Genomic DNA, 10974 nt, shown 5'->3' on the forward strand with positions numbered 1-10974 from the left:
TACGGCCTGAGACCGACCCCTAGACCCTACGGCCTGAGACCGACCCCTAGACCCTACGGCATGAGACCGACCCCTAGACCCTACGGCCTGAGACCGACCCCTAGACCCTACGGCATGAGACCGACCCCTAGACCCTACGGCCTGAGATCGACCCCTAGACCCTACGGCCTGAGATCGACCCCTAGACCCTACGGCCTGAGATCGACCCCTAGACCCTACGGCATGAGACCGACCCCTAGACCCTACGGCCTGAGATCGACCCCTAGACCCTACGGCCTGAGATCGACCCCTAGACCCTACGGCCTGAGATCGACCCCTAGACCCTACGGCCTGAGATCGACCCCTAGACCCTACGGCATGAGACCGACCCCTAGACCCTACGGCCTGAGACCGACCCCTAGACCCTACGGCCTGAGACCGACCCCTAGACCCTACGGCCTGAGACCGACCCCTAGACCCTACGGCCTGAGACCGACCCCTAGACCCTACGGCATGAGACCGACCCCTAGACCCTACGGCCTGAGATCGACCCCTAGACCCTACGGCCTGAGATCGACCCCTAGACCCTTCGGCATGAGACCGACCCCTAGACCCTACGGCCTGAGACCGACCCCTAGACCCTACGGCCTGAGACAGACCCCTAGACCCTACGGTCTATGATCGACCCCTAGACCCTACGGCCTGAGATCGACCCCTAGACCCTACGGCCTGAGACCGACCCCTAGACCCTACGGCCTGAGACCGACCCCTAGACCCTACGACCTGAGATCGACCCCTAGACCCTACGGCCTGAGACCGACCCCTAGACCCTACGGCCTGAGATCGACCCCTAGACCCTACGGCCTGAGACCGACCCCTAGACCCTACGGCCTGAGACCGACCCCTAGACCCTACGGCCTATGACCGACCCCTAGACCCTACGGCCTGAGATCGACCCCTAGAGCCTACGGCCTGAGACCGACCCCTAGACCCTACGGCATGAGACCGACCCCTAGACCCTACGGCCTGAGACCGACCCCTAGACCCTACGGCATGAGACCGACCCCTAGACCCTACGGCCTGAGACCGACCCCTAGACCCTACGGCCTGAGACCGACCCCTAGACCCTACGGCCTGAGACCGACCCCTAGACCCTACGGCCTATAACCGACCCATAGACCCTACGGCCTGAGACCGACCCCTAGACCCTACGGCCTGAGACCGACCACTAGACCCTACTTCCTTGTGGAGATCTGAGATGATTTGACAGATGTAAGCAATATGGTAATAGTTAGTTGATTTAGACCCATCCAATCTTCTCAGATCTCCACAAGGACATAGGGCGAAGGGCATAGGGCATAGGGCAAAGGGCAAAGGACATAGGGCAAAGGGCATAGGGCAAAGGGCATAGGGCAAAGGACATAGGGCGAAGGGCAAAGGGCAAAGGACATAGGGCAAAGGACATAGGGCAAAGGACATAGGGCATAGGGCAAAGGGCAAAGGACATAGGGCAAAGGACATAGGGCAAAGGACATAGGGCATAGGGCGAAGGGCAAAGGACATAGGGCAAAGGACATAGGGCGAAGGGCAAAGGGCAAAGGGTCCTATGGGTCAATTGAAGATTGGGCCTACGAGCTGAACCCAGTAACATGTTTTAAAGCTGCACTTGATCGAGAACACTGTTATTGCTGATACTACAAAACGTGGACCCGCAGGATCCCGAGGTTCTGGGAAAAACCCGCTGGGTTTCAGAAAGATTACATTTGATACTTTGTGTGTGTTTTTGTTTTTTGTAATCGAATGCCATGATACTAAACCACATAGTGTATCAGATCGAAAACACTTGGCACGGAAGTGTTCTCTCTTGTCTTGTTTGATACCCTTTTACATTTTTATAAAAGCATTTCAACAGGTTTTTATGTGTTTTTGATACTTTTTCAATAAAGTCTTTTTTAAATCATATCTTTGTTCTAGAGGTTTGTGTTGTATGATATCTTAAAGATGGAAACAGTGTGAAGGTGAGCAGTGTGAAGGTGAGCAGAGTGAAGGTGAGCAGTGTGAAGGTGAGCAGAGTGAAGGTGAGCAGAGTGAAGGTGAGCAGAGTGAAGGTGAGCAGAGTGAAGGTGAGCAGTGTGAAGGTGAGCAGAGTGAAGGTGAGCAGTGTGAAGGTGAGCAGAGTGAAGGTGAGCAGTGTGAAGGTGAGCAGAGTGAAGGTGAGCAGAGTGAAGGTGAGCAGTGTGAAGGTGAGCAGTGTGAAGGTGAGCAGTGTGAAGGTGAGCAGAGTGAAGGTGAGCAGAGTGAAGGTGAGCAGTGTGAAGGTGAGCAGTGTGAAGGTGAGCAGAGTGAAGGTGAGCAGTGTGGAGGTGAGCAGTGTGAAGGTGAGCAGAGTGAAGGTGAGCAGAGTGAAGGTGAGCAGTGTGAAGGTGAGCAGTGTGAAGGTGAGCAGAGTGAAGGTGAGCAGAGTGGAGGTGAGCAGTGTGAAGGAGAGCAGTGTGAAGGTGGGCAGTGTGAAGGTGAGCAGAGTGAAGGTGAGCAGTGTGAAGGTGAGCAGAGTGGAGGTGAGCAGAGTGAAGGTGAGCAGTGTGAAGGTGAGCAGAGTGGAGGTGAGCAGAGTGGAGGTGAGCAGAGTGAAGGTGAGCAGAGTGAAGGTGAGCAGAGTGGAGGTGAGCAGAGTGAAGGTGAGCAGCAGTATATTCAGTATTATGTTGCTTGTCCAACACTGGTTCCTCTGGTCTACCCAGTACAGCCAGTAGAGGACTGGTCACCCCTCAGAGCCTGGTTCCTCTGGTCTACCCAGTACAGCCAGTAGAGGACTGGTCACCCCTCAGAGCCTGGTTCCTCTGGTCTACCCAGTACAAGCCAGTAGAGGACTGGTCACCCCTCAGAGCCTGGTTCCTCTGGTCTACCCAGTACAGCCAGTAGAGGACTGGTCACCCCTCAGAGCCTGGTTCCTCTGGTCTACCCAGTACAGCCAGTAGAGGACTGGTCACCCCTCAGAGCCTGGTTCCTCTGGTCTACCCAGTACAGCCAGTAGAGGACTGGTCACCCCTCAGAGCCTGGTTCCTCTCTAGGTTTCTTCCTCAGTTCCTGCCTTTCTAGGGAGTTTTTCCTAGCCACCTTGCTTCTGTAACCATCCAGGAATTAACCCTGTAACCACGCAGGATTTAACCCTGTAACCATGCAGGAATTAACCCTGTAACCACGTAGGAATTAACCCTGTAACCACGCAGGATTTAACCCTGTAACCATGCAGGAATTAACCCTGTAACCACGTAGGAATTAACCCTGTAACCACATAGGATTTAACCATGTAACCACGAGCGAGGAATTAACCCTGTAACCACGCAGGAATTAACCCTGTAACCATGCAGGAATTAACCCTGTAACCATGCAGGAATTAACCCTGTAACCATGCAGGAATTAACCCTGTAACCACGCAGGAATTAACCCTGTAACCATGCAGGAATTAACCCTGTAACCACAAGGAATTAACCCTGTAACCACGCAGGAATTAACCCTGTAACCACGCAGGAATTAACCCTGTAACCATGCAGGAATTAACCCTGTAACCATGCAGGAATTAACCCTGTAACCACGTAGGAATTAACCCTGTAACCACGCAGGAGTTAACCCTGTAACCACGCAGGAATTAACCCTGTAACCTTGCAGGAATTAACCCTGTAACCACGCAGGAATTAACCCTGTAACCACGCAGGAATTAACCCTGTAACCACGCAGGAATTAACCCTGTAACCACAAGGAATTAACCCTGTAACCATGCAGGAATTAACCCTGTAACCACGCAGGAATTAACCCTGTAACCACGCAGGAATTAACCCTGTAACCACGCAGGAATTAACCCTGTAACCATGCAGGAATTAACCCTGTAACCACGCAGGAATTAACCCTGTAACCACGCAGGAATTAACCCTGTAACCACAAGGAATTAACCCTGTAACCATGCAGGAATTAACCCTGTAACCATGCAGGAATTAACCCTGTAACCACGTAGGAATTAACCCTGTAACCATGCAGGAATTAACCCTGTAACCATGCAGGAATTAACCCTGTAACCACAAGGAATTAACCCTGTAACCATGCAGGAATTAACCCTGTAACCACAAGGAATTAACCCTGTAACCATGCAGGAATTAACCCTGTAACCACGCAGGAGTTAACCCTGTAACCACGCAGGAATTAACCCTGTAACCACGCAGGAATTAACCCTGTAACCACAAGGAATTAACCCTGTAACCACGCAGGAATTAACCCTGTAACCACGAGGAATTAACCCTGTAACCAAGCAGGAATTAACCCTGTAACCATGCAGGAATTAACCCTGTAACCATGCAGGAATTAACCCTGTAACCATGCAGGAATTAACCCTGTAACCACGCAGGAATTAACCCTGTAACCACGCAGGAATTAACCCTGTAACCACACAGGAATTAACCCTGTAACCATGCAGGAATTAACCCTGTAACCACGCAGGAATTAACCCTGTAACCATGCAGGAATTAACCCTGTAACCATGCAGGAATTAAACCCTGGTAACCATGCAGGAATTAACCCTGTAACCAACGCAGGAATTAACCCTGTAACCATGCAGGAATTAACCCTGTAACCACGCAGGAATTAACCCTGTAACCATGCAGGAATTAACCCCTGTAATCACGCAGGAATTAACCCCTGTAACCACGCAGGAATTAACCCTGTAACCACGCAGGAATTAACCCTGTAACCATGCAGGAATTAACCCTGTAACCACGCAGGAATTAACCCTGTAACCACGCAGGAATTAACCCTGTAACCATGCAGGAATTAACCCTGTAATCACGCAGGAATTAACCCTGTAACCATGCAGGAATTAACCCTGTAACCACGCAGGAATTAACCCTGTAACCACGCAGGAATTAACCCTGTAACCACGCAGGATTTAACGATATCAAAACTTTCGTTAGCAAAGAATGTAAACAATGGATCGGTCCAGTCAAATGTTTGGTTTGAGAAGCAGCCATTGACTGGGATGAAGTGGAGAATGAAGGAAGTCTTGGAATTGAAACGTTAACTTCTCATCTACAATCATGTTTATGAAGCTCTATCGCTGTAGTATTCAAATATACTTCACTCTGTAGTATTCAAATATACTTCACTCTGTAGTATTCAAATATACTTCACTCTGTAGTATTCAAATATACTTCACTCTTGAGTATTCATTGATATCTGCCATGCCCTTTGTCTTCACACACACGCACGCACACACACGCACGCACGCACGCACGCACACACACACACACACACACACACACACACACACACACACACACACACACACACACACACACACACACACACACACACACACACACACCTGTGCTTCCCACTGGGAAGGATAATGACTTGGAACATTCTCATGTTCTCATGTTACATTTATTTATATGAATATTTATATTTATATTTTTATTTATATGAAAATCTTATTTTCTTAGAACACAAACAAAAGTATGTGGACACCTCTTCAAATTAGTGGATTCGGCTATTTCAGCCACACCCGTTGCTGACAGGTGTATAAAATCGACCACACAGCCATGCAATCTCCATAGACAAACATTGTCAGTAGAATGGCCCCGTACTGAAGAGCTCAGTGATATTCAACGTGGCACCGTCATAGGATTCCACCTTTCCAACAAGTTAGCTCGTTAAATTTCTGCCCTGCTAGAGATGCCCCAGAACTGCCGAGTGCTGAAACACGTAGCGTGTAAACATCGTCTGTCCTCGGTCGCAACACTCACTACCGAGTTCCAAACTGCGTCTGAAAGCAACGTCATATACAACAACTGTTCGGCCGAGTAGCCGCCAATAAGCGTAAGATCACAATGCCAAGCGTCGGCTGGAGAGGTTTAAAGATATAAAGATCACCTTGTCTGTTTCTTTCTCTCTGCATATCCCTTCTCTCGTTCTACCACTTCTTGCTTTTCGCTTCTCTGACAATTCTCTCTCGCTCTCTCGGACACACAGAGAGACACACAGAGAGAGAGAGACACACACACACACGCACACACGCACGCACGCACGCACGCACGCACGCACGCACGCACGCACGCACGCACGCACGCACGCACACACACACACACACACACACACACACACACACACACACACACACACACACACACACACACACACACACACACACACACACACACACACACGCTCAGTGTACGAGGTGTACTGTATTTTGGGTCTCTAGAGGAGGCCTGTCTTCCTGTGAGGCTGTGTGGACTGGGGGGCTCTGCAGACCAGGGGCTATATTTACCACCTCCACCAGTTCTCACATCCCCCCCCCCCTCCAGCCATCTGCTCCACACCGGGCCCTTGGAGCTACCACGAAGGACCTTTGAATCTCAGGGGGACACGGATACAGAGACAGAAATACCAGATATGAACTATAAACTCTTGAGGTAATCAAAATACAACAACAGAAACTTTTGTTAAGCTGTGGGGATGGAATCCCTAACCTGGAATCGGTGGAAATAATTTTAACACCAATCTCCCATTGACGTGATTGGCATGATGTTCAATTCCACTTCAGGATTCAGTCCCCACACCTTACCCCAGAGAAGACAGGATTCAGTCCCCACACCTTACCCCAGAGAAGACAGGATTCAGTCCCCACACCTTACCCCAGAGAAGACAGGATTCAGTCCCCACACCTTACCCCAGAGAAGACAGGATTCAGTCCCCACACCTTACCCCAGAGAAGACAGGATTCAGTCCCCACACCTTACCCCAGAGAAGACAGGATTCAGTCCCCACACCTTACCCCAGAGAAGACAGGACTCAGTCCCCACACCTTACCCCAGAGAAGACAGGACTCAGTCCCCACACCTTACCCCAGAGAAGACAGGACTCAGTCCCCACACCTTACCCTAGAGAAGACAGGATTCAGTCCCCACACCTTACCCCAGAGAAGACAGGATTCAGTCCCCACACCTTACCCCAGAGAAGACAGGATTCAGTCCCCACACCTTACCCCAGAGAAGACAGGATTCAGTCCCCCACAACCTTACCCCAGAGAAGACAGGACTCAGTCCCCACACCTTACCCCAGAGAAGACAGGGACTCAGTCCCCACACCATTACCCCAGAGAAGACAGGACTCAGTCCCCACACCTTACCCTAGAGAAGACAGGACTCAGTCCCCACACCTTACCCCAGAGAAGACAGGACTCAGTCCCCACACCTTACCCCAGAGAAGACAGGATTCAGTCCCCACACCTTACCCTAGAGAAGACAGGACTCAGTCCCCACACCTTACCCTAGAGAAGACAGGACTCAGTCCCCACACCTTACCCCAGAGAAGACAGGACTCAGTCCCCACACCTTACCCTAGAGAAGACAGGACTCAGTCCCCACACCTTACCCCAGAGAAGACAGGACTCAGTCCCCACACCTTACCCCAGAGAAGACAGGACTCAGTCCCCACACCTTACCCTAGAGAAGACAGGACTCAGTCCCCACAACCTTACCCCAGAGAAGACAGGACTCAGTCCCCCACACCTTACCCTAGAGAAGACAGGACTCAGTCCCCACACCTTACCCTAGAGAAGACAGGACTCAGTCCCCACACCTTACCCTAGAGAAGACAGGACTCAGTCCCCACACCTTACCCCCAGAGAAGACAGGACTCAGTCCCCACACCTTACCCTAGAGAAGACAGGACTCAGTCCCCACCACACCTTACCCCCAGAGAAGACAGGACTCAGTCCCCACACCTTACCCCAGAGAAGACAGGACTCAGTCCCCACACCTTACCCCAGAGAAGACAGGACTCAGTCCCCACACCGTACCCTAGAGAAGACAGGACTCAGTCCCCACACCGTACCCCAGAGAAGACAGGACTCAGTCCCCACACCTTACCCCAGAGAAGACAGGACTCAGTCCCCACACCTTACCCTAGAGAAGACAGGACTCAGTCCCCACACCTTACCCCAGAGAAGACAGGACTCAGTCCCCACACCTTACCCTAGAGAAGACAGGACTCAGTCCCCACACCGTACCCTAGAGAAGACAGGACTCAGTCCCCACACCGTACCCCAGAGAAGACAGGACTCAGTCCCCACACCGTACCCCAGAGAAGACAGGACTCAGTCCCCAAACCTTACCCTACAGAAGAAAATAGTCAACTCCTTTTGCTGAAGGATTATTTTAACTAAATGATGTGTCTGGCTGTTTGTCTGGCTGGCTGGATGCCTGTATGTACAGTGTGATGTTCTACAGTCATAGCGGTGAAAATAGACAACTAGGGTTTCAACTCCATGAATGAGTTGTACTGTCAGCTGTGCGTGCAAGAGAGCGTATAGTGGTGTGTGTGTGTGTGTGTGTGTGTGTGTGTGTGTGTGTGTGTGTGTGTGTGTGTGTGTGTGTGTGTGTGTGTGTGTGTGTGTGTCTGTGTGTCTGTGTGTCTGTGTGTCTGTCTGTCTGTCTGTCTGTCTGTCTGTCTGTCTGTCTGTCTGTCTGTCTGTCTGTCTGTCTGTGTGTGTGTGTGTGTGTGTGTGTGTGTGTGTGTGTGTGTGTGTGTGTGTGTGTGTTTTTGTGTGTGTGTTTTTGTGTTTTTGTGTAGGCAGGAAGAGGGGAGGTGAAGACTGAGAGTCCAGAAACAGAAGCAGACTTTCACATTAGGAATTTCTCCATTTACAGGAACCACAAGCAGAACCCCCAGACATACACACAGAGGCACCTGTTATCGCCGTCTACTGGGCCCATCTGCCTGAGAGAGAGAGAGAGAGAGAGAGAGAGAGAGAGAGAGAGAGAGAGAGAGAGAGAGAGAGAGAGGGAAAGCGAGAAAGAGAGAAAGAGAGAAAGAGAGAGAGAGAGAGAGAGAGACAGAGAGAGAGAGAGAGAGAGAGACAGAGAGAGAGAGAGAGAGAGAGAGAGAGAGAGAGAGAGAGAGAGAGAGAGAGAGAGAGAGAGAGAGAACAGAGACAATGGCACAAAAACAAAAACACAGGTGCAAATCCTAGCACTCGCTGTACAAAATGTATACGATAACTTCACTAGATAACAATGCATCAGTCTATAAGCCCTATTGACTCTACCAGGAACTTTCCCCTCTGAGCCGAGGAGGAAGGAGAGTAGCAAACCCTCCTCGTTCCTCATCCGGTCCTCATCCGGTCCTCAGCCGGTCCTCATCCGGTCCTCATCCGGTCCTCATCCGATCCTCATCCGATCCTCATCCGGTCCTCATCCGGTCCTCATCCGGTCCTCATCCGGTCCTCATCCGATCCTCATCCGGTCCTCATCCGGTCCTCATCCGGTCCTCATCCGGTACTCATCCGATCCTCATCCGGTACTCATCCGGTCCTCATCCGGTCCTCATCCGGTCCTCATCCGATCCTCATCCGGTCCTCATCCGGTCCTCATCCGATCCTCATCCGGTCCTCATCCGGTCCTCATCCGATCCTCATCCGGTCCTCATCCGGTACTCATCCGGTCCTCATCCGGTCCTCATCCGGTCGTCACTGCGTTCCTCAGGGACACACAGTCGTCGCTGTTGGGGCCTTGTGGCGCTATGGCAACCCGGGGAGGGCGCTACGACGGCAACTGGGGAGCTATGGTGATACATACTGTAGATAGGGATAGGGTGGTGGGGTGATGGGGTGATGGGGTGGTGGGGTGGTGGTGATGATGGGGTGGTGGGGTGGTGGGTTGATGGTGATGATGGGGTGATGGTGATGGGGTGGTGGGGTGGTGGTGATGATGAGGTGGTGGTGATGGGGTGGTGGGGTGGTGGTGATGATGAGGTGGTGGTGATGGTATGGTGGTGTGATGGGGTGATGAGGTGGTGGGGTGGTGGTGATGATGGGGTGATGGTGATGGGGTGATGGGGTGTTGGGGTGTGATGGTGATGGGGGTGGTGGGGTGGGGTGATGAGGTGATGGGGTGATGGGGGTGGTGGGGTGATGGGGTGATGGTGATGGGGTGATGGGGTGGGGTGATGAGGTGATGGGGTGATGGGGTGGTGGGGTGATGGGGTGATGGTGATGGGGTGATGGGGTGATGGTGATTGGGTGGTGGGGTGGGGTGATGAGGTGATGGGGTGGTGGGGTGATGGGGTGATGGTGATGGGGTGATGGGGTGATGAGGTGATGGTGATGGTGATGGGGTGATGAGGTGGTGGGGTGGTGGGGTGATGAGGTGATGGTGATGGGGTGATGGGGAGATGGGGTGATGAGGTGATGGTGATGGGGTGGTGGGGTGATGGGGTGATGGGGTGATGGTGATGAGGTGATGGTGTGATGGTGATGGGGTGATGGGGTGGTAGGACTCATATAGAATAGAGAACACCTGCTCCATAAGGACTCATATAGAATTGAGATCACCTGCTCCATAAGGACTCATATAGAATAGAGAACACCTGCTCTACACCTAATTAAGACAATATGAGCTCGTCTGTCCGACACGCCTACTACTGCTAATTGAAGAATCTACCTTAAAAAGACACGTTCCAATACAACAAAATCCTGCATTCCGTGAACATTCTGAAATTGAACTAAATTAATTCAGAATGATATCTATGGGATACCGACACAAGGATTTTATTAAACGTAAAGAAACCACATTTGCATCTGGGTTGAATAAATCCTAATTAAAGAAGATATCAGATATTTGTAAATGTTGTTTTAACTGGGTTAGAGCGTTGTCAACAAAAGCCCCTTTTTTTTCAGACCAGGAAGCTGTCCGTCTTGCCAAAAGTCAAGACACAAGTTCATCTTATCGATAAGACAGAGAGTAGAATGTGTCATCACACAGAGTTAGTCAAGACACAAGTTCATCTTATCGATAAGACAGAGAGTAGAATGTGTCATCACACAGAGTTAGTCAAGACACAAGTTCATCTTATCGATAAGACAGAGAGCAGAATGTGTCATCCCATAGAGTTAGTCAAGACACAAGTTCATCTTATCGATAAGACAGAGAGGTGAATGTGTCATCC

General features: G+C 51.0%; 2 protein-coding genes across 2 annotated transcripts in view; both read left to right on the forward strand.

The window, feature by feature from the left end:
* LOC129825672 (uncharacterized) overlaps window positions 1-660 on the forward strand; it is a 681-nt gene extending 21 nt beyond the window's left edge. Inside the window, exon 1 of the mRNA XM_055885859.1 lies at window positions 1-660. This exon is cut by the window's left edge and continues 21 nt beyond it. Coding sequence (XP_055741834.1) covers window positions 1-660 — 660 coding nt within the window.
* The window catches only part of LOC129825671 (transcriptional activator Myb-like), a gene marked incomplete at its 5' end in the record, with an annotated part of 11937 nt that extends 9998 nt beyond the window's left edge, over window positions 1-1939 (forward strand). Inside the window, one exon of the mRNA XM_055885858.1 lies at window positions 1-1939. This exon is cut by the window's left edge and continues 1471 nt beyond it.
* Between the last annotated feature and the right edge of the window lie 9035 nt (window positions 1940-10974).

Source organism: Salvelinus fontinalis, chromosome 27 (genome assembly GCF_029448725.1).
Source record: "Salvelinus fontinalis isolate EN_2023a chromosome 27, ASM2944872v1, whole genome shotgun sequence".
Lineage (NCBI taxonomy): Eukaryota > Metazoa > Chordata > Actinopteri > Salmoniformes > Salmonidae > Salvelinus > Salvelinus fontinalis.